This window comes from Spermophilus citellus (genome assembly GCF_964194105.1).
Source record: "Spermophilus citellus genome assembly, chromosome: 4".
Classification (NCBI taxonomy): domain Eukaryota; kingdom Metazoa; phylum Chordata; class Mammalia; order Rodentia; family Sciuridae; genus Spermophilus; species Spermophilus citellus.
Genome location: NC_138185.1, coordinates 3,496,175 through 3,509,345, shown reverse-complemented (window position 1 = coordinate 3,509,345; position 13,171 = coordinate 3,496,175). Strand labels below are relative to the sequence as shown.

Here is a 13,171-nt window from a genome sequence, read left to right as displayed (position 1 = left end):
TGTAGGGCGAGTGAGCTGCTGTGTGCATCTCTGGAAAGGTCGGGAACTCGGGACTCTGGGTGACATGGACACTGAATTAGGGTAGGGCGCTCTGCTGCCACGTTGGTGGAGCCCCTTCCCACCGCGGGAGACTGGTGCAGGTTGGGATGGCTTAGAGCGTGCTGGCCTTGGGTTGTTCCTGCGAGGGCTCGGCTGTTCTGGACCCTCAGATACGGCAGCCGGGGGTTGTCTGCTCTGTCGCGCTTGGGAGCTTGGACCTCAGGAGACACCAGCGCTCACTTCCAGGTCCCTGGGGCCCATCTCCTGTCTGCCTGCCTGCACCTCTGACTTCCACCTCCCCCCAGGTAGAGGAACTCGAGGGCATCAGGAGGACGTATTCTGGTTGTCCCCAGTTCCCGGGGGACTGAACTGGGAGCGTGGTTAGGAGCTCTGGACATCTGCCTAGATTCCTTTGGGCAGAGCCCATGCCCTGGTGGCTTCGCCTCAATCTTGGGTGCTCTCCTTTCCTTCAGGAATCCTTGCCTCAGTGTGTGAAGGCTGCTTGGCCTCCAAGGGCAGAGGCCCCCGACACACGCAGCTCCCTGGCACCTGCCGCACACTCTCGCCTGGGACAGGGCTGCAGGTGTCCTCGTCCACTCCAGCTGCTGACAGAGTAACTAGGCGGTTACAGTTGGAAGTCCAAGAGCAAGGCACAACAGTGGATCTGGTGTCTGCCGGGGTCCTGTTTTCTGGTTTGTGGGCCAGATCTCGGTCTTTTCTGGAAAGTCTTGGGCCCCGTGACTCGCGGGCCCTATAGACGTGGGCAGGTGCGCCTCTGCTTGCTGCCCTCCTGCCTCTCCCTTTTGCCCGTGTCCACAGGGCCCTGCCTCCTGTGTCTCACCTGTGGGGGTCCTGGACAGGTGAGTCCCCTCCTCACCAGGAGCTCTCCCTGCTCAGCCCTCAGGGTGACAGTTCCCTCCATGGCAAGGTCCCTCCACCTCTGACGGTTGTTACTGGAGCTGTGTGTCTCCAGGCGGCATGCCCCTGAGCTGCTCTGAACCTCAGTTTTCTCCTCTGAGAAATGGAAGCCAGAGAGGCCCACTGGGCACCATGCCTCCAGGGTGGGCGAGTGACCTACGGAGCAGTGGGGGGAGAGCTGGCCTGTCACATTTGTGGCCCACTGTGGTCCAGAGACCCTGGTCAGGCTCAGCTAGGCCGCGCTGCCTGTTTCCCTGTCTGTACAACATGTCTAATAAAACTCTTCTCATAGGACTGGGTGAGGCCAGAGGCAAGGCTGGCTAGACAGGGCCCGGGTGGCACTGGGGACCGCCTGCAGGTGCTCAGGGTGGGGCCACTGTGATGGGCAGGGGTGGTCTGCAGGAGTGCTGAGGTGCATAGGGAACGGCCGCTGGAGGCCCTGTCCAGTGTGGTCATATCCTGCGTGGCTGTCACCTCCCCGTTCCTCTGCCACGTGGCTCCTTCTTTCCCTGGACTCTTTCTGCTGGCCACCTCTCTGGGCAGTGGTGCTGGAGCCTGGCTCTGCCTCACCAAGAAAGTGAAAGAGCCGAGATCCTCCAAGACACTTCAGAGCACCGTCTGCCTTTGGATGTGCTCTGGCCACGCTGTTCATGTTCCAGGGGTGCCCAGGGCCGCTAGTTGCTGTGTGTTCGGGAATGGGCGTGACTTATGTCCCTGTTTCTTCCTGTTGGGGTTAAAAAGAGTTGGCTGATGCACCTGCTGCTGGGATATTGGAGATCCCAGGGTGTAGAGCCCCGAGGGGGAGCAGAGACAGGCCTGCTGGTGTCGTCTGTGCTAAGGAGCTGGTGGCCCACGATACAGACAGGCAGGCTGAGCCGCGGCTGCTCCCACCCCATTCTCACACATTGGTGAGTGAAAAGACCACAGGCCGACTCCTAGGAAGAAACCCAGGGCTTTGCAGCTCCGGCACCTCCCTCGGGGCTGGCCTCACAGTGGGCAGTGTGTGCCGAAGGGAGGCCGAGCTTCGTTAGATGTGACCAGTTCGCCTACTGAGGAGCTTCAAACTCACTGCATGTAAATAACTGGTTTTTGCACAGATTCTATGAGCTAGGCCTGGAGACATGAAGTGAAGGAGGTGGACACAGCCGGCCCCAGGGATCCCACAGGGTCACCCTCCCTGAGTGGGAGGAGGGGGTTGGGGCAGCCTCCGGTCCTGAGGGTGGATGTCAGGGCTCCAGACGATGAGAGTCACACAGGGCCTCACTGAGAAGGGGGCACAGGAGCAGAGGAAGGGGACGCATCCCGGGCAGAGGGAGCAGCCTGGAGAGGGGCTGCGGTGATGGGTGGGGCGGGGACAGGGAAGAAGTGAAGCCAGGGGGCTCAGCAGGCAGCGCAAGGGGCCTTGGACCTGGGCGTGAGCGCGCATCGCATCCTGAGGGAGATGGCAGGGGTACATGGAGTCACCTTCCACAGAGTCCCTCAGCTGAGGCAGGGGAGGGTGAGGCAGAGGGTGGCTCTGGTGGCACCGGGCTGGAGGATGGCTGCAGAGCTGGGGAGGGCTTCCGGGTCCACATGAAGCGAGAGTGGCTGCAGGATGCTGGGTCCTGGCAGGGAAGGGAAGAGGCTCGTCTGAGCGGAGACCAGGCAGGAAGGAGGTCGGCCCCAGCACCCCCCACCCCCAGCTCGGCCCCAGCACCCGCCCACAGCTCGACTCCAGCACCCCACACCGCACAGCTCGGCCCCAGCAGGGCGGGCCCCGTGGATGGAGGGAAACAACCGACAGGGATGTGCCTGGGTCTGGCTGGGCTGGGGGAGGCGTGGGTCCTCTGCCCCTGGTGCCAGCATGGGGTGTGATGATGCGGTTGGTTCCTCCACGTCCAGGCCAAGCTGTGCTCTTTCAAGGCCCCGGTATGAAGAGTGCAGACCCGCCCCTCCGAGGACAGCTTTCCACGCCCACGGGGTCCCCTCATCTCACCACGGTCCACCGGCCGCTGCCCCCCAGCCGCGTCATGGAAGAGCTGCACAGGGCGCTGGCCACGAAGCACCGCCAGGACAGGTGAGGCCTGGAGTCTGCCCAGGCCGCCCGTGGTACCAGAACTCCCACCAGGCTGGCCTTGTGGACCTGCTGCCCAGGGGTCACCAGGGCCCAGGGCTGAGTTTCATTCACTTCTGTGGCCATCTTGGCATCCTGGACCATCTCTGAACAAGAGTCAGGCCCTGGACTCTGCAGACCACAGAGTTGGCCTGGTTCCCAGGGGAGGCTGTGGGGGCTGGGGCTGTGCGTGAGGGGACCTGGCTGTGAGGCTCCTCCGTGAGCCCTCCGGATGTAGCGGGTCATGGGAGGAGCAGCTGACAGCAGGTTGCTCTTTGTGGAGAACTTGAGGCCTGGAGCATCCTATCGGGAGGTCGGAAGCCCTGTGCCCACGGCCACCTCTTACTCTCCATCCATGTGGCCTGTGGGTGGAAGGAGAAGGGGTTGCTGGAGGCGGGTGGGCCACAGGACATGTGCTTTGGTGGAGCATCAGAGGAGCAGATGCCCTTCTGGGCCCCTGTGAGGACCCTGATCGCAGCCCTGCCTGCTGCACCCTGCGTTGGCAGGCCTTGTCCCCGCCTGCTCTGTGCTCTCCAGGACAGCCTCCTGCCCAGGGCAACGGTCCTTCCGTCACTCCCTGCCCAGGTGCCTGGGACAGAAGCTGCACGTTCTCGGGGCCACCCTAGTGATAATCACCCCAAGTCGATTTTGCCGGGTTTCCAGGTGAGGGCTGGCCCGTAACTCATGGGACTTTCTGATCTAGTTTTCAAGGACGGGAAGGCAAAGGGTCTCCGAAGAAGCGGGTGGATGTCCGTCTGTCGAGAACGTCCAGCATGGAGCGGGGCAAGGAGCGGGAGGAGGCTTGGAGCGCTGACGGGGTCTTGGAGAACAAGCGGACTGCAGCCAAGGAGTCGGAGGAGAACAAGGAGAACCTGCTGCTGAACTCTGAGCTCCAGGACGACTTGCTTTTGTACCAGGATGAAGAGGTGCTGAACGACTCCGTCATCTCTGGTGAGGAGGGCAATGGGAAGCGTGGGCCCAGGCAGCCAGCCACCAGGGCTGAGGCACACGGCGCTGGCACTCTCCCCTAGTGTGCTGAGGGGCCTGGTGCAGGCCTGAGTGTGCAGAGACGGAGGGCAGGCTCCTGGGGGCGCCTCTCCTGGGACGTGTCTTGAGGCCTGCAGACAGGCTCGGAGGACCTGGGGACACCTGGTGGAGGGTTGAGTGTTGTTCTCAGGTACGTGTTCTTTGGTGTATGAAAGTGCATTAAAGTGAGCGGCAGGTGGCTTTGAGGATGCCACCCTGCCAAGGCATGCCCAAGGTTTAGACCTGGCAGCAGAAGCTCTAATTAGAGAAGGGCCAAAGCAGAGTGAGACGTGGAGGGAGGGACCGTGCTTGAACTGCTCTGTCCCAGAGGGGACATGGGTGGATAGAAGGAGGGTCCTCCCTGTCCATGAGAGGAGGCCAGGCCCTCTTCCTCAGGTGTTCAGTGGGAATGTGTGGTGGCTGAGGGTAATGCTGGCCCTGGCTGGAGCTGAAGGGACGTGGGTGGCAAGTGCCATGGCCAGGTGGACTTAGGAGTCCGGTGCCGCAGTCTGGCTGGGCACAAAATAACCAAGCTGCCACAAGGCACTTGTAGGTTCAAAACAGGAACTCCTTTATTATCTGAGCTCCCCCAAATGCCACCCACGAGGCCCTTCCAGGAATACCACCAATGGAAAATCCCTCCTGGCACTTCCCCAACCAACTGGAACTCTCCAGGAATCCCCGAGAGAACTCCAAAGTAGTGCCCCCCCAGGCGGACAGCAGGGGTCTAATATACAATTGAATACACAGCTTAACATAACCATCATCATCTCAATGACTGTCCCTCCTGTCACCTTGCCTCCCTCCCAGCCTCTCCACCTGGTCTAAGCAATGCTGAGGTGGGGCGCAGGATACCAAGGGGGCACTGGGGTCCCATGGGGGGCCACTCAGAGAGTTGAATTGGTGTCTTTGTGGCAGAAACTCAGCCAGCCCATGGCCAAAGGGCAGTGGACAGCTCTCTAGAGGTGGTACCTCCAGAAATGTCTGACCCTGGAGCCTTTCCCTTAAATGCCCATCGGCCTCCTGCAGGACACAGGACCCTCCTGGGTCACACCTGAGACCAGCAGGTCAACCAGGCGTCATGGGCTACAACAGGGGCCTCAACCTTGGCACTAGTGGCATTTGGGGGGGGAAGCTCCACTGTGGAGGCTGTACTGGGCATCAGGATGTTTAGCAGCCTCCCTGGCCTCTACCCATCAGAAGTGACCCTGAGGGGCTGGGGACCACCAGCCTAGACTGGGCCCTGCACTTGGTGTGTGACCTGTGTGAGTCTCTCACGCACTCTGGTTCTTGGACACTGTCAATGACGATGGCCACCCTGTCTTATTGGGTGTGTCTCACGTTTTAGGCATAGTCGGGTTGTTATAGGAAACACTGTGTCCTCACAGCAACCCCACAAGGTAGGTGGCACTTTTCAGATGGGGAAACTGAGGCGCAGAGAGGCCATGTGACTAGGCTAGTTCACCTCCCTGCCAGGCTTTCTCTGAGGCTTGGTGGGTCAGCCCATCACCGTTGGGCTGGCACAGAGAAAGGCGTCCAGCCGCAAGCACTGTCCTCGCTCGCCCAGGCCAGGGTGGGAGGAGACCCCCTCCAGGAAAGGGCTCCCGGGCTTCCTGTCATGGGGCATTGCTAGGCTGCTGGACGTGAGGTCCGGACTCCTGGCCAACAGGTGTCCTGTGATCAAAGGTCAGGCACCCGAGCCTCTCATTGACAGGAATCTCAGCGCTGCCCTAGGGACAGTGAGGTTGAAACAGGGTGAGAAGCGAGTTCCCAACGCCTGTGTAATCTGCAGTTCCTGAGCCCCTGGAAGCAGGTGCAGGCAGTCTGTCCCATTCCCAGGAGTGTCCCTGGCTCCCCACTGACCCGACCTGTGCGGGAGGAAGTTTCAGCACTGGTTAACAAGAAAGGTACACTGTTGTTTGGGGGAATTTCCCCACCGAGGGGAAGCCCGTGTGGGGCCCTGCTGTGCCCCTGAGGACCAGGATCAGCTTTGGTGTCTCTGCAGCATCTCGAGTCCCAACCCCACTGGCCCTGCCTCAGCCCACATGTGGTGAGGAAGCAGAAAGTGCTGGCCGTAGACCAATCGGTTCTCAGGACAACCGCAGTGTGTCTGCTGCCTGCCCATCCGCTGGCCGCATGTCTGCACACGTGATGGAGCCGGGGCATCATCTTGTCCCCTGTGAGCATCCTGAGGGAACTTAGGTTCTAGACCTTTCGTGACCCTGGCTGCTCTGTCAGTGGGCATGGCTGGGCATCTGCTTTAGACTTTAACTTTTGGAGATGCCGAGGCCCAGTGGGAGGCAGGCTGGCCTTGAGAAAGGCTGGGAGAGGACAGGTCTGCTGCCCGGGGTCACCGGGTGGTGTCTGCTTTAGTGCAGGTCTGACGATCGCTTCCACGCTGGGTGTCCGTGGGTCTCGTCCGCACAGGAGGGCTTCACAGACTGGCCTCACACGTCATGCTGGAGGCAGGCCACACTGCGCGCGCTCACCAGCACATGCTTGCACACTCGAGCACATCCACACACACAGGCACTGTCACACTGTGTGTGTGGTCAGCCCTGGGGACAGCAGAACCTTGGGAGCATCAGGCCACTGAAGGCGAATTTCACAAGGAACCATTTCTGTGTCATTGCTACCCCAGGGTTCAAGTTTTAACAACCCTTAAGAAAACACGCTTTTGCATTTTCTCCTGTGCTAAGGCCAGGAACAGGGACCACACCAGTCTTGTTTGCAGAGCGGTCCCTGCGTCTGGCCCAGGGGAAGCACACGTGGGGGAGGGGGCCAGGGCAGAGGGTCTTCTGCAGGAGGTAGGGCCGCAGGGGAGGGCTTCAGCCCCGGCTTTCTCAGCTCCCAGCCTGCCTCAGCCGACCCGTTCACGACAGGACGCCCCCCGGGGCCAGGACAGGCGTGTGCCTGAGCCTGCTCCTGTGAGATGGAGCAGGCCTTCCCACTTCGTGCGTGTTGCTGACTCAGCTTGGGCTGCTCTAACATAGTACCACAGACAGGGTGCCTTGGGGATGACAGAAAGTGCTTCTCATGGCCCTGGAGGCTGGAATCCAAGGTCCACACGTACACACGTGTGTGTATATAGAGAACATGTAAACACACACACGTGTTACATTTTCTTCATCCACTCACCTGCTGAAGGGCACCTAGGCTGGTTTTATAGCTCAGCTACTATACATTGAGCTGTTATAAGCATTGATGGGGTTGTGACGCTGATTTTAAGTCCTTTGGCTGTAAACTGAGGGGTAGGATAGCAGGGTCAAATGGAGGTTCCATTCCGAGTTTTTTGAGGAATCTCCATACTGATTTCCATATGGCTACACCAATTTGCAGTCCCACCAGCAGTGCACAAGTGCACCTTTTCCCCACATCCTCGCCCACATGTCATTAGAATTTTAACAGGAATTGCATTTATCACTCGTATTTTTGATAATTGCCATTCTGACTAGGGTGATAGAGAATCTCGGTGTACTTTTAATTTGTATTTCTCTAATTGCTAGAGATGTTGAACATTTTTTCATATATTTGTTGACGATCATATTTCTTCTGTGAAGTGTCTGTTCAGTTCCTTTGACCACTTATTGATTAGGTCTTTTTTTTTTTTTGCATTAATTACTTGGGTTCTTTATATATTCTGGAGATCAATGCTCTGAGGTACAGGTGGCAAGATTTTCTCCCATTCTGTAGGCTTTCGGTTTATGTTACTGATTACCTGCTTTGCTGTGAAAAAGCTTTGAAGTTTGATTCCATCCCATTTATTGAGTCTTGATTTTACTTCTTGTGCTGTAGGAGTCTTGTTGAGGAAGTCGGCTCCTAAGAGACATGATGGAGAGTTGGGTTGACACTTTCTTCAAGTAGGTGCAGGGCCTCTGGTCTAATCCTAGATCCTTGATCCACTCTGAGTTGAATTTTGTGCAGGGTGAGAAATAGGGGTTTAATTTCATTTTGCTACATATGAATTTCTGCTGTATAGGAATGCAATTGATTTATGGGCTTTAATTTTATATCCTGCTACTTTGCTGAATTCATTTGTGAGTTTTAGAAGTTTTCTGGTGGAATTTTTTGGGGTCTTCTAAATATAGAATCATGTCACTGGCAAATAGGGATAGTTTGACTTTTTCTTTACCTGTTTGTATCCCTTTAATTTCCTTTTTTTTTTTTTTGACTAATTGCTCTGGCTAGAGTTTCCAGGGACTGTGTTGAATAGAAGCGATGAAAGAGGGTATCCTTGTTTGTTCCAGTTTTTAGAGGGAATGCTGTCAATTTTTCTCTGTTCAGAATGATGTTGGCCTTGGGTTTAGCATATGTAGCTTTTACAATGTTGAGGTATGTTCCTACTATCCCTAATTTTTCTAGTGTTTTGAACATGAATGGATGCTGTATTTTGTCAAATGCTTTTTCTGCATCTGTTGAGATAATCATATGATTCTTGTCTTTTAAGTCTGTTGATGTGATAAATCACATTCATTGATTATTCTGTATGGTGAACCAACCTTGCATCCCTGGAATGAACCCAAACCTGATCATGGGGCACTATCTTTTTAATATGTATTTGTGTATAATTTACCAGTATTTTATTAAGAATTTTTGCTTCTATGTTTATCAGTAATATTGGTCTGAAGTTTTCTTTCTTTGATGTGTCTTTGTCTGGGTTTCAGGGTAATATTGGGAGGGTTTCCTCCTTTTCTATTTCATAGAATAATCTGAGGAAGATTAGATGCCACCTGTCTTGACATGTCCCTTACTAGCTCTGTGACCTTGGGCAAGTTGCTCATCCTCTCTGTGCCTCAGTTGTAGGAATGGGGTGAAAGCAGAGGTGGGAGGAGGGTTGGCAGTGACCCAGCTGGTCATGGTCCTGCCTGCCGTGCTTGTGGGTGAGCTCTTGTTTCTAGGGTGACAACTGTCCTGGTCACCTCATTAGGAGCGTGAGCACAGGGAGCCTGTACCTTACCTCAGCCCCATCTGCTGAGTGTCGTCTGGCTGCTGCTTCTGTGGATGTCCCTAGCTGATGTGGACGACGCCTCATTCTCTTAGCAAATTTGTCAACTTGATAAGAACGTCCATGTCCTGCAGCCAGACAGGCCCATCTGTGCTCCACCACGTGCAATCGACACACTGGAGATTGGCATGGTTGTGCCTGGTGAGCAAGGATCAGGGACGAGGAGATTGACCCTTGGTGCCCCCCGTGGCAGGACAGGCTGGTGAAGTCCTCGTGTTGTTCAGGGAAGAAAAGCAGGAGAAGGCCGCTAGGTGGCACCTGCCCCAAGCCGCCTGCCCCAGGCCAGGTTGGGTGACTCTCAGGCTCCTGCCTCACAGCCCTGTACCCAACACTCTGGGCAGCACATGGCAAGTCCAGGTCCTGACTGTCCATCCTTGCAGGTGACAGCTGCGTCCTCCTTATCCAGTTGCCACAGGGATCCGAGACACAAGACTAGCCAAGGGCCTGACTTGTGAGGCACAGGGTGCTCATAGTAACTTGTCCTCAGGGTCATCTGCCGTGGCCTCACGGGAAAACAAGGAGTCCCCGTCGGAGCCACCACAGCCTGCACACCAGGCACCCTTGGAACAGCAGGTGTCGGGGCCCCTTTCATCTGTGTCCCCACATGCAGCTGAGAACCCAGGCCCTGTCCTGGACACCGGGCGGTGGGGTGGGGGACCCAGCTCCAGGGAGAGGCAGTGTGGGACTGCAAGGGACTGTCACTTAAGATGTCCACAAGCCCAGCTTTCCCCACCTGGTGACGCTGCTGCCCCCAGATCTGCCTGTGTCACCGTCTACGAGCCCCAGGGTGGGGGTCTCTCCCTGGTCCGTGGTCCTGCGTGGTGGGCAGAGGTGAGTCAGATGCCTGGTGAGTAGAGGTACCTGCAGCCCAGGGTCACCGTGGCCTGGTCCTGTGCAGTGCTGTTCCTGGTGCTGGCGAGTCCCCTCAGCTGGCCTCTGAGGTGTGATGCCCCAGATACGTGCTGCGAGGGGAGTGTCGACCGGAGGACCTGGGGGAGCCAGCACTCAGAGCCCAGGTCCGCACGGGGCACTCAGGGGGCACTGGTGTGTTGGGTGCCACACCCACGCAGGCCGGAGATGAGGCCAGCTGGGAGGGTTGGGACATACCAGCCCCGTGGCACCTGGCTGGCACCCTCTCCTGAGCTGCTGTCACTGTAACAGCATGCAACTCTGCAGCAGCAGCTCCCAGGACACGTCCGGGGTCCTGGCTCTCCTGTGGAATGGCCGTGACACCTGGCTGAGGTGAACAGGGGGACCTGACGGTCACTGGTCATAGGGCTGCCCTGTTCCCTGAGGGGCATCTGCCTTCTGCTGGGGAGCGGCCACGTGGAGGTGTTCAGGGTCTTATGGTTTGTGAGGGGAAACGGGAACATTCTGCACGGTGGTCAGTGGGGGCCATTTAGACCAGCCACGACCGGGGCCTAGCGATTGTCCTTTGGTTCATCAAATCAAGGCTGCTGGAGGCTTGAGGCATCCCAGGGCTACGCACAGGGTCCATCATTTTGTTTCAACTTAAAGCTTAAAAGCCAAAGGTGAACTACCTGAAGGACCTGCCTGTGGGCCCCTCTTTTGACGCGGGCCAGCCTCATCCCAGGTCTTCTGAGCCGAGTACAGGCCTGGTGTGACCACCCACCATGTGTCTCTGTGATGTCTGGCCCTCATCCCGCAAGATGGGCGAGGACACAGACACTAGGAAGCCGTGAGTGCCCCTCCTCCCCGATCACGGTGGACCACCCCATCTCACTCAAGCCTGAGAAAGTCGCAGTGACGTGTAAGGATCCCATTTAACTGGTGCTTCTCCCCCTCTGTGAGGGCAGGGTGGGTGAGTGCCGGGGAGGCGGAGGGGGTTAAAGGTGAACGAGCGCGTCAGTCAGGAGCCGGCAGTCAGAGATGCAGCAGGAGCCCGGGCCCACGGGCAGGTGCAGGAGGGACCCAGCTGACGGTCCCCCATGGTGCAGTGCATTCCCCAGCATCTCCCCGATTCCAGGGCTACCTGAGAGGTGAAGAACGCAAGTCCTCCCACTGGTCATCATGGGTCATGGCAAGAAGTGTCCCCCTCAGCAAACTGGGTCTGATTTGGGGATAAACACCAGGAAGTGATAAACACTCAGAATCCTGAGTGTGGTGCTTCCTGAAGGGACCCCCCAGCTGAGCCCAGGAAACTGCCCCTGCAGGAGTGCCCACCGTGCGTCTGCCACACCTGCTAGAAGCTTCCACCTGTGCCGTGTTGCCAGGAGAGGGCAGTCCCGCCAGCACCCTGTCCATGCATGTCCTGGGGCTGTCCACCATGGCCCACAAGTCCAGAGGCCCTCCTGGTCCTAGATGGAGCCCTCTGTGCCTTCTGCTGGTGAGACTCAGGGGCCGGGCTCTGCCCAGAGGCTGGGGCTCTGTTGAGGCTCTCGGCCAGGTGTGCAGCCAGATGCCCTTCAGAGACCACCCTTTAGGAGAGGCTCGTGAGCTTTAGATTGTGTGTCCCAATAGTTAAGAAAAAAAGCCCCAGCATTTGTACAGGGTTTGCTTTGAGCTGCAGGTGGGAGGGCAGATGGTAAGGGGCTGCCTACTCGGCAGATGCGCCCCTACAGAGGGGGAAAGGGTGGCCGAAGCACTCCCGGAGGCAGTACTTCCTGCCTGGCCCCACCTCCTGGACCTTGGCTCAGTGGCCTGCGCTTCAGCACACACGAGCAGGAGTAGAAAGACTCAATGTAGGGGTCTCCGTGCTTTCTAAAAATTTCTTAAAGCTTTTAAACTTTGCTGCTTATTCAACAAGTACTGAATGTCTCGGCTCCAGACCTCAAAGGTTCCAAGGAAAGTCTAAACTCAGTCTTCACCCTTAGGAGTTGATGACGACCTTCAGAAGCCGTCATTCAGCAGGAGGTCAGGGGGCAGGGGCTGTCTGAAGGTAAACCCTAAGAAACGGGACCCCAGAGATGTGGTGACCCAGGCATTTGATAACACGTGAGCCACGTGGGGGGAGGTGGCGCTCGGGTGGTTCCTGGTGGTGCTTGAATTTAAGGAGGGCGGCCCCCTCTGCAGCTCCAGGTCCTCCCCAGTGGACGTGTGGAGAGCGGAAGGTGTCAAGTGTCATTCAGGTCCCTTTTTAGGTGTGGAGAGGCACATGGAAAGCCCCTGCAGTGACTCCCTCTATAAGGTGAAAAGCCACCTGTCACCGTCACGGTAAATTCACAGGACCCTAGGCGGCCAGGCCACTGCCCATCCCAGGCAGGTAGGGCTCTGGCTTGAAGCCATTCAAAACCAGACCATGCCCTGTGGACCCCAGAGGTGCTGACGTGCTCAGTGGGCTGCAGGATGCTCAGAGAACCTGGACTTGGGGACTCCCTGTGGCAGCTTGGGGCAGGGACCTGCAGGCTCTGGGTGTCCCAGCTGAGCGCCAAGCAGCAGAACTGGCACAGGGTCAGAGCAGTGGCAGCATCTGCCTCTCACTCCAGAGCCTCGGCTTCCAGTCAGGGGCCTCCCTCCATCCCACCCTGGAAGGGCATCACCGATGCCAGGTACTGAGCTAGGCTCTGGGAACATGGCCTGCAGGTGGCCCACACCTCGGGATTGAGGGCTGAGCAGCAGACAGAGAAGAACCCTGCCGTTTCTACACCTTAAAGCAACAGTTCTCAGGCCAGCCGCACACTTTGAAAAGCACCTGTGTGTGTCCCACCTTGGAGAGGTTGCGTCTATAGCTCAAGGCCTGGCCTAGTGCTTTATAGCCTCCCCAGGCATGAAGGTCAGTGCCAAGTGTCCAGTTGGCTGCTTGGTCCTTCCAACTTTTCTTCAGATGCTACTTTGGAGAGGCTGTAAGGGTGTTCTGTAGGTGTGGGTACCATCAGCCATCAGTTTACCTGCTTGATAATGTGGGTGGGCCTCCTCCAATCAGCTGAAGGTCTTGGGGACAGAGCTGAGGATTCCCAGAGGAGTAATTCTGCCTTAGGCCTGCAGCATCAGACTCTGCTGAGCTGGAGAGCTGTGGGGCTGCTGGTCCCACCACTGTCTGGGTGGAGTCTTCCACATGCGCATTGTGGGGAGTGCGCGCGTGAGCCTGGGGGTGTGCGAGTCCTGCTGCTCTGCTGCTTTGCAGAGCATGG

The 13,171-nt window shown here is 57.4% G+C and overlaps 1 protein-coding gene across 2 annotated transcripts in view; it reads left to right on the top strand.

Annotated features, from left to right (window-relative positions):
- The window catches only part of PHACTR3 (phosphatase and actin regulator 3), a 185,321-nt gene that overhangs the window by 135,524 nt on the left and 36,626 nt on the right, over nucleotides 1-13,171 (top strand). For both annotated transcript variants that reach the window (XM_081293307.1, XM_081293306.1), the window contains 2 exons: nucleotides 2,839-3,013; nucleotides 3,753-4,000. In XM_081293307.1, coding sequence (XP_081149433.1) covers nucleotides 2,839-3,013; nucleotides 3,753-4,000 — 423 coding nt within the window. The remainder of the gene's footprint in view (nucleotides 1-2,838; nucleotides 3,014-3,752; nucleotides 4,001-13,171) is intronic.